At 42.9% G+C, this 13,471-nt stretch overlaps 1 protein-coding gene across 1 annotated transcript; it reads right to left on the bottom strand.

Annotated features, from left to right (window-relative positions):
- Positions 1 to 858: 858 nt before the first annotated feature.
- On the bottom strand, positions 859 to 7,179 carry LOC110532052 (vesicular inhibitory amino acid transporter-like). Its single transcript, XM_021615650.2, has 2 exons — positions 3,733 to 7,179; positions 859 to 2,889 (listed from the first exon to the last, which is right to left on the bottom strand). Exons 1-2 carry the CDS (start codon positions 4,126 to 4,128, stop codon positions 1,702 to 1,704), a joined length of 1,584 nt encoding a protein of 527 aa, XP_021471325.1. The 5' UTR covers positions 4,129 to 7,179; the 3' UTR covers positions 859 to 1,701.
- Positions 7,180 to 13,471: the final 6,292 nt, after the last annotated feature.

Raw genomic sequence — 13,471 nt, 5'->3', positions numbered from 1 at the left:
GTGAGTGGTCAGGTACAGTGAGGCTTGAGAGAAAATGTTGAAGTTTTAAAGCTAATTTCCTGCAATTCTGTACCTTTTGGCATGAGGCTGAGAGAAATGTTTGCAGTTGTAAAGCTAATTTCCTGCAATTCTACACATTTTGCTATCATATGCTATCTGGGGGTATGTCTTTTCATTTTTGTATTTTTAAAATGTATGCTGATGACCTCTTGGGGTCCACTAAGGTCCCAAAGTATCCAATGCTGACCTCTAGTTATAAGAGCATCAGAACTTTCACAAGCATCATGTGGGTCCCATATCAGAACATCCTCATTCTGAGAAGAATTGTTACTATTGAAAATCAGGAAATTAAAGATGTGGTGCTTTTTACAGTGCAACATAATGTAATTTCAAATAATATTTGTTATGCTTAATAAATGGGATCCGGAGTGGCGCAGCGGTCTAAGGCATTGCATCTCAGTGCTAAAGGCGTCTCTACAGACCCTTTTTCGATTCTAGGCTGTATCACAACCGGCCGTGATTGGGAGTCCCATAGTGCGGCGCACAATCGGCCCAGCGTCGTCCGGGTTAGGGTTTGACCGGGGTAGCCCGTCATAATTTGTAAGACTTGCCTAGTTAAATAAAGGTTCAATAAAATATATGGTGTGTTACGGCTATAACATGATTCAAGTACATTTTGAACATTTGAATGCATGTTGAGTCTAAGCATACAGGCAGACAATGCACATGTGCATGTGAGGTGAGTGAGCCTGTGATAATTAGCAGAATCCTCCTCCACACAACAACATACTGCCTTCCTAATCCACTGACTCTGCTTCCATTTGACCGTTTTACAGAAAGCCCTCCAAACTTTCTATATTCATCCATAAAAACATAGATTTTATTCACCCATATATTATTTTTTTCCCACAAACATGAGCGTGCACAAATTATAGACATATAATGAATCCAAAGATATGAACATAACGCATAAAATATTCGATTAATTTCTCTGCTAATTCAACACATACTCTTTTCTTACACGTCATGATAAATTCAATGAAAGCACAATTCACATTCAACATATAGGTAGACTACAGAAGACAGATGGTTTCATATAAACATTTAGAGCCACTGGTTTGCACTGCAATAATTCACTTAATCCATAATGACACTTGAAACACCAAAAACCAAGTACAGTTGAAAACTAATCGAAATGTTTTGATTAACCAACTACATTTATCCTATAGCTCCATCCCACGTGTGTGCCCCGAGCGTGTTTTATCTTTAAATCGACTGAGATTATTATCTAATTCTTTAGCAGCTAGAAACCAAAAATAAAACGCTAATAAACTCATTCTCAATGCAGATTCAACACATCCACACATAAGTGAGGCCTATGCACAGCTCATTTTCACAAGGGCTGTGCTAACCTTGCCTGATCGAACCTTGCATGATATTCACTGTTTCAGAGATGATCCATTCTCCAAGGACACTACATTACCCCCTTCCTAGTTAACACAAAATTTCAGCACTGAATACTCTACACTATGATTATAAATTTGATTATTGCACATTGTCATCAAGAAGGCAAAACAAAAAAACGAAGTAAAACAATTACACAGTATCCCTTATGCGCTGTCAATCAGTCTGTCATTACGCGCCTATGATTGATGAGAGTATGACCAAATGTAAGGTATGGGCTACAGAGGTAGAACGTTCTTATTCTTCGACTCCATATTTGAATGCCTCGATGAGCCCTTCTACTGAGTGAATACAACCAGAAATGCTGCATATCCCCCCTATGACAAATATGGCGACGTCAAAGAACACGTGGTGCCATAAAAGTTTCCTCCACATCAGCTTTAGATGAAAGAGAGCTGGGAGAAGGAAGCACAATCCGGCGCCGGTAAGACTCCCGGTGAGGCCCATGAGGAGTGCGAAGTGAGGGACAAAGATGGCCATGACCAACGTGAACACCACCAGGAGGCACCGGAGACCCAGTCCCCAGGACTTAATCCTTCCTCCCGGGCCATAACAATCAGGGAATATGGCGCGCCCTCCATCCTGGAAAAAAGACTTCTCCAAGACCTCTACAGCAGCGAAGAATGGCAGCGGATATGACAGCAAGGCCTTAGCCACAAGGAATAGGTTGACCACCGCTCTGATGGTGGACGGCAGGTTGTCCGTGATGACCTCTTTGGTGGCATCTGCCCAAGTCAAGTAGGCCACCAGAGCGAACAGGCCCTTCAGGACGCAGGCTCCAATGTGGGTCCAGTCCATCATGCAGTGGAACTCGCTTGGCCTCTGCATGTTCCCCTCCAGCGAGGGCAGGAAGATCTGGGACGTGTAGCTGAAGACGATGATGCCAATAGAGATGGGGAACTTCTTGACATCAATATAGAATTTGACTTTGTCCCAGGCCCAATCGCGGGCTCTGGAGAGGCAGTAGGCTATTACCAGGATGTTGATGACGAAGTGCGCGATAGTGCAAAGCAAGCTGAACTTGGACACAGTCTTGAGGCTCTTGAGGAACGCGCAAGGCAAGAGGGCGGCCGTGGCGACTACAGACCAGGCCTTCTGCGAGACCGGCAGATTGGGGAAGCTGTTGACCATCAGGTTGCCACTGACCACCACGTACAGGATACAGGTCATGACCAACTCAATGATCTGAGCAACGTTAACGATATGCCCGCCCAGAGACGGGAACCGTGGCTGGCAGCACGCGTTGGCGATGTCCACGTAGGAGTCCCTCACGCGCACCAGAATTCCATCCTCGTTCTCCTCATACAGACACGCAATAAGAATCTTTCCGGTGTAACAACATACAACAGCCGCAAATATGATTAGAAAGAGTCCGAGGTATCCTCCGTGAAGAATGGCGTAGGGTAACCCAAGGACGAACATCCCCTGCGGATACACAAGCACAGTTAAGTAGTAATGGTCATGGTCTTATCGAAGTGACAGGCTCCCCGCCCCACATATACAAGAAATGAATGACATTCAATGTTGCATAATTATAACAAACAGCATTTATTTGCATAATCATATGTGTGAAAATCTAAATGTAACGATTGGAGTTGGGAGAAAAAAGTATAGATCTGTCGGGCACTAAGCGTGCAGGCTCAGAATTGGAATTTGATTTGAAACGATGCTTATTTTTTGTTGATATTAATTTAAAATGTAAAAACTAAGATATTTCCTCACCAAGACCGGATTTATTTTATATAATCCACTGTGAAATGTTATCAAGAATAATGAAATGGCCCTTATTGTGCCTGAGGCTAATCCAAATAATTGTATTCATTCCAGATGGAGTTGGGTCTGTTTTTTACTGATAGGAAATAGGCGATCTAGAATAGATCCCTATTTTCCTTTAAAATCTCAAAATGCTTCGTATTTAATTGACATCCTCGTCCGATGAAATGAAGGCAAATGCCATTGTTTATGTTTAAATATATATATATATATATATATAGGAATCACTCGTTTTAAATGAGAGATTTTGAAAAAAGAAGCCATAAAATAGGACAATTCATTTATCTGGAAGAAATAAATGAAAGTATATTTTTACAAGTGAATGTGAAAAATTATAGTCGTTTTAAATGGAAATTGGGGTCTTCTGAATGATATAGCGTAATGCATTGTGCTCTGAAATGATATGTATGGCGTATATTCCAAGGCGATTGTTGACAAAAGGCCTACATTGACGTAGTGACAATATGTTCATGTCATTCTTCAAATCATTTCTACCTGAATGGCATTGGTGACGTTCCACCCCGCTTCCCAAGACGTAATTTTGGGTTTGACCTCTGATGCCAACTCGTTACACGCCCCAGTGTTCTTGATGGAGGAGGATGATGGGCCCGTGCCATCTCTCTGGTAGTGGCTGTCTCCCTCCATCAACTCGTCTCCTCCGTCCATCTCTCCCCCTTCCTCGTCGCCCTGCATGATGTCCATCTGCATGCCCTGCCTGTAGTCATAGTCCAAGTCATCGCAGTCCGCGAACCCCAGACCCTCTTCATCTGTAGCGGCCTGGAAACCCAGTCTGGCGAACACTCCGCTGACCTTGGCCTGAGACTTATTGGACACTGTGTTGGCTGCATTGGTCAGCTTGTTGCCGATCTTGTGTCGAATTAAGTGAGCCATTGTTGTGAGATAAAATGTGAATATTCAGATATTCATTTGGATCAAATTTGAAAATTGTTGAATAAATACATGCAGTGTGCTTATGAGCTATTTTGGCTGCTGTTGCTGTGAGAGAAAGATAATCATGCCTGTTGCCAAGACGTATCGACGTTGCTCTTAACGACTGCCCAACCGTTACATCCACACAGGCTGTCGTTTAAAATCCCGTCTGTTGGTCTTGATTATCCATGTCACTCTCAAATCCCTCCTGTCACTTTCTTGGCATCAGAAGAAACGAAGTAAAACAATTCATCCTCATTCAAATTGATCATGTTGCTTAATGTGATCGAATGTCCCTGTTTGTGACCTCTCCATGCAGTTGTCGGTGTTGGTCTTGATGTTGCGCTCAGTTTTGCTATAGCCGTGACAAGTGCAAACCACAAGCCGCAGAATCTTAGAGGGGGACTAGGCACGTGTCCTCATAGACTGCCAATGCAATGACTTGCTCAGCATGCACAAACCCCTCATGGTTCTGAAGCGGTGTGTGTGTATGTGAGAGAGTGAGAGAGTGCGTGAGTGAGTGACAGAGAGAGAGAGAGAGATTACTTTGAGATTTTGGAAGGAGAAAAGGGTGTTTGTTACCAGAGGCATGGATGCTAGCTCCTACGATTCATTTATACCAAATATTTTACTTATTCGAATAAGCAAATTTTGCATATTTGATTAGGCTTAATTATTTTGTATTTTTTTTTTCCATTTTTTTTTTTCAATTTGATTCATTATTTGTTCCAATAATTTTTCGTTATGCTTGTATTGATCCGGCAGAGATAATATAAGTTTCATATAAATCTAGTTTCTAATTGCAGACACGTATGTTCGTTTCAAAATCAGACATTAGGGAGTTACACTGCGAACCATTCATAGGCCTATATCTCACACACACACTGTCTTAGTCTTTTTATTCCTAATGCAAAAACAAATATCAGAGGTGTAAAATCACTTTAATGTCTATGGAGTAAATATAAAATATTTAAATATCAAAGCCTAGTATATTCGTTAGATTATTTATTTTTGTGTTTTAGTTTAATCGCTATACGAATTTGGATCCAAAGTTGTGTTTCATGCCCCTTTGACCCAAGTAGCCAATGCACTTAAACTTTTTTTTTAAATGTAGCCTAATTTATAGCAAAACAAAACTTGTTTTAATATGGTCTCTTATTTGTTGTCCGAGCATTTTAATCGATAATAGGCAACTTACTACCCGCTACACCTGCGTAGCCTAAGTACAGTTTTGTTCATGGAGTCAGATACTTAAAAATGTAATAAATTCCATGTTTTTTCAGCTGCTAAATTAGAGAGAATGACCCGCGTGCATCGGCATGAGAAAATTCAACTCGTTTCCGCATTGCAGAACCTTGGACAGGCCTTGCTAGTACCATTCTTTTTAGGTAACGTTTCACTGACTCCTTCGGTGTCATATGCCAAAGAGTAGGTTACAAGGAGTGGAATGTTAGCTAAAAAGACTGGTAAGCCTACCCAGACTAGAGCTTTGCGGTTGCGCATGTGTGCTATAAACTGTCTGTAATGGCCTAGTACATTTTAAATGCCCCCTGTAGTTTTACAGTATATTTCCAATGTAGCCTACTCAGAATGACTCAATTCCTCATGGTTAGGTGGCCTGGAAACCAAATGGCTAATATATTATGTCGGGTGTCTTGAATACGCATGGCATTTTAGTTTGATTCAACACTCATGTCATGTGCGTCTGCTTTATAACTCCCAAATTACGATATGACATTAAAATGCAGAAATATTTAAGAAAATTAAGAAGAATAGGCTAAATCTCTGAAACATTTGATGCCTCCAACAGTAATCCCTCAGATGATAAGAGGCACCTCATATTTTTCCTAGTAATCGGTTCCGACACGTCACAACGCATTGCAGTATTACTGTCGTCAGGTTTTGGTGCCTGCGTATGCAAAATGTGCTCGAGCACATTGTTGAAGAAGAGGACTTCAAAGCATTTCTAATGTTTCCTTCTGTTGGAATATATTATGAAAATGAATGAAAGACGCAACTGCCATTTTGCTCGTGTTGAATTGTGAGTTGGTAAGAGACAAAAACGTGAAAGACAATGAAAGCTCTAAATTTAGTATCAACCCAGAGGACAGAGAAAGTTCCACATATTTTTATGCTTGGCATAGGCTGCTTTGCCATGCTGCCATTTGTGTTCAGGCATGCACAGTGTGTGTATGTGTACGTGTATGTATGTGTGTGTGTGTGTGTGTGTGCATGTATGCATGTGGCTCACCCACCCTTGTGAGATAGGGCTAATCTCTATATGTGTGTGGAGGCACATGTGTGTGTGTGTGTGTTTAGTGGAGGATAGTGAGGAAAGAATATTCCCCGGAGAGTCCTTGGGGCATCTCAGTGACTAAGCCTCCCTCCCCCATCATGTGCAAAACCCTGGGCTAATACTGGGACAGAGGATAGGCTGCAAATGTCACACACACACACACACACACACACACACACACACACACACACACACACACACACACACACACACCACCACCAACTGGATTCACATTAACAGCAACTGCACCTTCATAATGGAACATGGGTTTGAATTCAGTGAAATGTGCAAACAAATCTGAAAACAAAAACATTTTGTTCTCTATCTGTATTTGCACATTTGGAACTTCAGATTTTTTTTTATCTTCAGACATATTATTACTGAGATGGCATCAAATTGGTTGTTGCGATGACCAATTTAGCTTCGGGTTACAGAGGCGAGGATTAATTCAGCAAAGATGAGAGAGGAATATGTGAAAGGGGGAAAGATACTGTTGGCGTATAGCCTGCTAACAACCAACTGGGGGGAAAAGTCTCAGATAGTTGCCATGGCCACAATAATTGGGTGGCAAGACTCAAAAGGAACTCAGGTTGTCTGTCTGAAAATCCCACTGGATGAAAAGGGAAGCCACTTGAACCAACCTAGCGCCCTAACAACAGGGAGGGATCTAAGAGAAAAATATAGTGTCCTGGATTGAGAAAAAAACAGAGCATTTTTGGTTAGAATTGAAAACTGCAATCTGCTGCTTATACAAAATGGTTAAAAATGACATGCAATTCACATAGGAAAAAATAAACACACAGACACACACACACACATATCATTTTTAATTCTTGACTTTTTCCACTATGAAACATGAACACAATTTACACGTGCGCAGACAGACTCAACACAGCCAGGGACGCATGCAAAGTGACACGTGCATAAACACAGTAATCACTCTATGGCCTAAAAATATCTGTTACGCTTACAGGGCTTCAGACTGAGAAGAGAGGTAGTGGCAGTCTCTGTGTGTGAGGAGGCGCGGGGATGGAGGAGTATTTAGGTTTGCTGCTGTGGCTCTGATATCAGAGGCAGCAGTTGGAATCTCCATGCAAGCCTCACCCTATTATGTAAACCGCGTTCCCGTCGTCCACGTCATTCATTAATGTCACAGATACTTGGAGGTTCTCTCGTTTTATCTCACCAGTCCTGCGTGCACAAAGATTCAAAAGGACATTTCACCATTTCATCTCATGATCTGAGCAAAAGGAGTTGCAGCAGAAAACAAGTATTTTAGCTATTTGCTGCTCTTGCTATTCCACTACCACAACAATATTATAATACTGATAATATTATTAACATTGTAGTAGCATGACAATAACCCAATAAATGTCATTCATGAGTCTTGCTGGAACACTTGAATATGACCGCCGATGACAAGCTAATTAGGATCTCTCTACCCTGTGCTGCCACTGAAAGCTAGTCTTCTGCTCCGGCAAAATGGAGGAGCTGCATCATGGCCGTCCCAAAGCGGATGTAGCATATGAATTCGTCTGCTGTTCATCACAGTATGACATGCACAACAAGCAAGAGCTCTCCGTGTTAGGGACGGCGGTACAATGTCACGTCTTGCCTTCTGGGAGCATGTGTGGGAGATGACCTAGATCTGCTCAGTAGCATCAGAGGATACTGCCGGTCTTAGAGCTTTGTGCCTGAGCAGTGAACTGTGCCCCTGATTCAGTGGCACAACATCAACCTACAGCCTCCCCTCCTCCCAAATCTGTGGTATCCCACCAATCAAGTCCCTGTCCTGAAATAAATATAAAATGTATCAACCATTTGTTTGATTACACAGAAAATATGCCTGTTGTCTCTAAATTAAATGATATTATGGTGCATGCATGCTCTGATAGTTAAGACCCTTGAGCATAATTCTGTGGTTTTAGAACAATGGTGGCATGAAAAATACATAGGTGAATGTGAAGTACTCCTCTTATTGACTGGCTCATGGTACGGTATTGCTGAAAGGATGCAGCATAGTACATGGGCTGATGCTGATTCAGAAGGGCAGAACGATAGAGGATCTTCATGTGACCCCTTACCATTGGAGTGATAGGGGCCAGAGCCTTTGGTGGTGGAGTGTCTACTTTCAGTGCCAAGGGTGCCCCATATCACCAGCTGAGGCTCCACTTTGTCTAGTCAATTGACAGTAATACTGCCAGTGCCAGACCAGACTAAATCAAGGACTTTTCAGAAATGCGGTTGATAGGGATAGTATATCACATCAACCTAAGAATAAATTGATAGGAGGAGCTCATGTCTTCTTGGACTTAATTCTGAATGTCCAAAGGACAAATTCATGCTTTGTTCGATGCTTATTCATTCAGACACTCTAATGCAGCAGACCATCTTTCATTGCCCCCTCTGGTGGTAGACACTCATTCACGGAGTCCTTACTGCAGAAGGCCTACTGTAAAAATGAAATGTTATGGGTCATACAGTAGATTATCACCAATGATTTGTAAACACTAGATGACTAGTAGGAAGCACTATGTTGAACCCTGCCTCCATCTTGGCACTCCCCCAAGTTTGTTTTATTCACTGCCTTAGCACACTCTTCCAACCCAGATGTCCTAGCCGTGTCTGAATCCTGGTTTAGGAAGACCACTAAAACCCCAGAAACTTCCATCCATAACTATAACATTTTCTGACAAGATAGAACTGCCAAATGAGGAGGAGTGACAATCTACTGCAGAGATAGCCTACGGAGTTCTGTTATACTATCCAGGTCTGAGCCCATACAATTCGAGCTTCTACTTCTAAAAATCCACCTTTCCAGAAACAAGTTTCTCACCGTTGCCGCTTGCTATAGACCACCCACTGCCCCCAGCTGTGCCCTGGACAACATATGTGAATTGATTGCCCTGTCTATCTTCAGAGCTTGTGCTGCTAGGTGAGCTAAACTGGGACATGCTTAACACCCAGGCCATCCTACAATCTAAGCTTGATGCCCTCAATCTCACACAAATGATCAATGAACCTACCAGGTACAACCCCAAATCCGTAAACACGGGCACCCTCATAGATATCATCCTAACCAACTTGCCCTCGAAATACACCTCTGCTGTCTTCAACCAAGATCTCATCGATCACTGCCTCATTGCCTGCATCCGCTATGGGTCTGAGGTCAAACGACCACCCCTCATCACTATCAAATGCTCCCTAAAACACTTCAGCGAGCAGGCCTTTCTAATTGACCTAGCCCGGGTATCCTGGAAGGATATTGACCTCATCCCATCAGTAGAGGATGCCTGGTTATTCTTTAAAAATGCCTTCCTCACCATCTTAAATAAGCATATCCCATTCAAAAAAATGTAGAACTAAGAACAGATATAGCCCTTGGTTCACTCCAGACCTGACCCTTGACCAGCACAAAAATATCCTGTGGCATACTGCATTAGCATCAAATAGACCCTATGATATGCAACTTTTCAGGGAAGTTAGGAACCAATATACACAAGCAGTTAGGAAAGCTAAGGCTAGCTTTTTCAAACAGAAATTTGCATCCTGTAGCACAAACTCAAAAAACTTCTGGGGCACTGTAAAATCCATGGAGAATAAGAGCACCTCCTCCCAGCTGCCCACTGCACTGAGGCTTGGAAACACTATCATCACTGATAAATCCACGATAATTGAATATTTCAAGAAGCATTTATCTACGGCTGGCCATGCTTTCCACCTTGCTACCTCTACCCCGGTCAACTGCCCTGCATCCCCCACAGCAACTCGCCAAGCCTCCCCTATTTCTCCTTCACCCAAATCCAGAGAGCTGATGTTCTTAGAGAGCTGCAAAATCTGGACCCCTACAAATCAGCTGGACTAGACAATCTGGACCCTCTCTTTCTAAAATTATCTGCCAAAATTGTTGCAACCCCTATTACTAGCCTGTTCAACCTCTCTTTCGTATCATCTGAGATCCCCAAAGATTGGAAAGCTCCCGCGGTCCTCCCCCTTTTCAAAGGGGGAGACACTCTAGACCCAAACTGCTACAGACCTCTATCTATCCTATCCTGCCTTTCTAAGGTCTTCGAAAGCCAAGTTAACAAACAGATCACTGACCATTTTGAATCCCACCGTACCTTCTCCGATATGCAATCTGGCTTCCAAGCTGGTTATGGGTGCACCTCAGCCACGCTCAAGGTCCTAAACAATATCATAACTGCCATCGATAAGAGACCATACTGTACAGCCGTATTCAGCGACCTGGCCAAGGCTTTCGACTCTGTCAATCACCACATTCTTATTGGCAGACTCAACAGCCTTGGTGTCTCAAATGACTGCCTCGCCTGGTTCACCAACTACTTCTCAGATAGAGTTCAGTGTGTCAAATCGGAGGGCCTGTTGTCCGGACCTCTGGCAGTCTCTTTGGGGGTACCAAAGGGTTCAATTCTCGGGCCGACCTGCTTCTCTGTATAAACCAATGATGTCGCTCTTGCTGCTGGTGATTCTCTGATCCACCTCTACGCAGACGACACCATTCTGTATACATCTAGCCCTTCTTTAGACACTGTGCTAACTAACCTCCAGACGAGCTTCAATGCCATACAACTCTCCTTCCGTGGCCTCCAACTGCTCTTAAATGCAAGTAAAACTATACGTATGCTCTTCAACCGATCGCTGCACGCACCTGCCCGCCCGTCCAGCATCACTACTCTGGATGGTTCTGACCGAGAATATGTGGACAACTACAAATACCTAGGTGTCTGGCTAGACTGTAAACTCTCCTTCCAGACCCACATTAAGCATCTCCAATCCAAAATTAAATCTAGAATCGGCTTCCTATTTCGCAACAAAGCATCCTTCACTCATGCCGCCAAACATACCCTCGTAAAACTGACTATCCTACCGATACTCGACTTCGGCGATGTCATTTACAAAATAGCCTCCAACACTCTACTCAAGAAATTGAATGCAGTCGATAACAGTGCCATCCATTTTGTCACCAAAGCCCCATATACTACCCACCACTGCGACACTGCACATCTATCACTCCAGTGTTTATTTGATATATCGTAATTACCTCTCCACAATAGCCTATTTTATTGCCCTACCTCCCTTATCTTACCTCACTTGCACACACTGTATATGTACTTTGTTTCCTACTGTATTATTGACTGTATGTTTGTTTATTCCATGTGTAACTCTGTGTTGTATATACAGTGCCTTGCGAAAGTATTCGGCCCCCTTGAACTTTGCGACCTTTTGCCACATTTCAGGCTTCAAACAAAGATATAAAACTGTATTTTTTTGTGAAGAATCAACAACAAGTGGGACACAATCATGAAGTGGAACGACATTTATTGGATATTTCAAACTTTTTTAACAAATCAAAAACTGAAAAATTGGGCGTGCAAAATTATTCAGCCCCCTTAAGTTAATACTTTGTAGCGCCACCTTTTGCTGTGATTACAGCTGTAAGTCGTTTGGGGTATGTCTCTATCAGTTTTGCACATCGAGAGACTGTAATTTTTTCCCATTCCTCCTTGCAAAACAGCTCGAGCTCAGTGAGGTTGGATGGAGAGCATTTGTGAACAGCAGTTTTCAGTTCTTTCCACAGATTCTCGATTGGATTCAGGTCTGGACTTTGACTTGGCCATTCTAACACCTGGATATGTTTATTTTTGAACCATTCCATTGTAGATTTTGCTTTATGTTTTGGATCATTGTCTTGTTGGAAGACAAATCTCCATCCCAGTCTCAGATCTTTTGCAGACTCCATCAGGTTTTCTTCCAGAATGGTCCTGTATTTGGCTCCATCCATCTTCCCATCAATTTTAACCATCTTCCCTGTCCCTGCTGAAGAAAAGCAGGCCCAAACCATGATGCTGCCACCACCATGTTTGACAGTGGGGATGGTGTGTTCAGCTGTGTTGCTTTTACGCCAAACATAACGTTTTGCATTGTTGCCAAAAAGTTCAATTTTGGTTTCATCTGACCAGAGCACCTTCTTCCACATGTTTGGTGTGTCTCCCAGGTGGCTTGTGGCAAACTTTAAACAACACTTTTTATGGATATCTTTAAGAAATGGCTTTCTTCTTGCCACTCTTCCATAAAGGCCAGATTTGTGCAATATACGACTGATTGTTGTCCTATGGACAGAGTCTCCCACCTCAGCTGTAGATTTCTGCAGTTCTTCCATAGTGACCATGGGCCTCTTGGCTGCATCTCTGATCAGTCTTCTCCTTGTATGAGCTGAAAGTTTAGAGGGACGGCCAGGTCTTGGTAGATTTGCAGTGGTCTGATACTCCTTCCATTTCAATATTATCGCTTGCACAGTGCTTCTTGGGATGTTTAAAGCTTGGGAAATCTTTTTGTATCCAAATCAGGCTTTAAACTTCTTCACAACAGTATCTCGGACCTGCCTGGTGCGTTCCTTGTTCTTCATGATGCTCTCTGCGCTTTTAACGGACCTCTGAGACTATCACAGTGCAGGTGAATTTATACGGAGACTTGATTACACACAGGTGGATTGTATTTATCATCATTAGTCATTTAGGTCAACATTGGATCATTCAGAGATCCTCACTGAACTTCTGGAGAGAGTTTGCAAAAGGTCGCTAAGTTCAAGGGGGCCGAATACTTTCGCAAGGCACTGTATCTATATAATAACATAATATATATCTATTTAATAACATTTTCCTTAAAGTATAATTTATTCTTATTTTATTTACCTCATTGGTAGTTACAGTCTTGTCTCGTCGCTGCAACTCTTGTCGCTGCAACTCATTGACACAATGTCCGCTTAACCCGGAAGCCAGCCGCACCAATGTGTCGGATGAAACACCGTACACCTGGCGACAGTGTCAGTGTGCATTGCGCGATGGGACGCGATGGCGATAGTGCGCGATGAGACACGGACATCTCTGCTAGCCAGACCCTCTCCTAACGACGTTGGGCCAATTGTTCACCACCCCATGCGTCTCCCGGTCGCGGCTGGCTGCGACAGAGCCTGGACTTGAACCAGGA

This window comes from Oncorhynchus mykiss, chromosome 9 (genome assembly GCF_013265735.2).
Source record: "Oncorhynchus mykiss isolate Arlee chromosome 9, USDA_OmykA_1.1, whole genome shotgun sequence".
In the NCBI taxonomy this organism is placed as follows: Eukaryota; Metazoa; Chordata; class Actinopteri; order Salmoniformes; family Salmonidae; genus Oncorhynchus; species Oncorhynchus mykiss.
This window is presented reverse-complemented; position numbering and strand designations above follow the sequence as displayed.

What these genes read in the sequence shown, in the direction of transcription:
- LOC110532052 (XM_021615650.2), bottom strand. Translation starts at nt 4,128, where the DNA reads ATGGCTCACTTAATTCGACACAAGATCGGCAACAAGCTGACCAATGCA. An exon ending in ACGTCACCAATGCCATTCAG is followed by an intron (nt 2,890 to 3,732) that starts GTAGAAATGATT and finishes GTGTATCCGCAG; the next exon opens with GGGATGTTCGTCCTTGGGTT.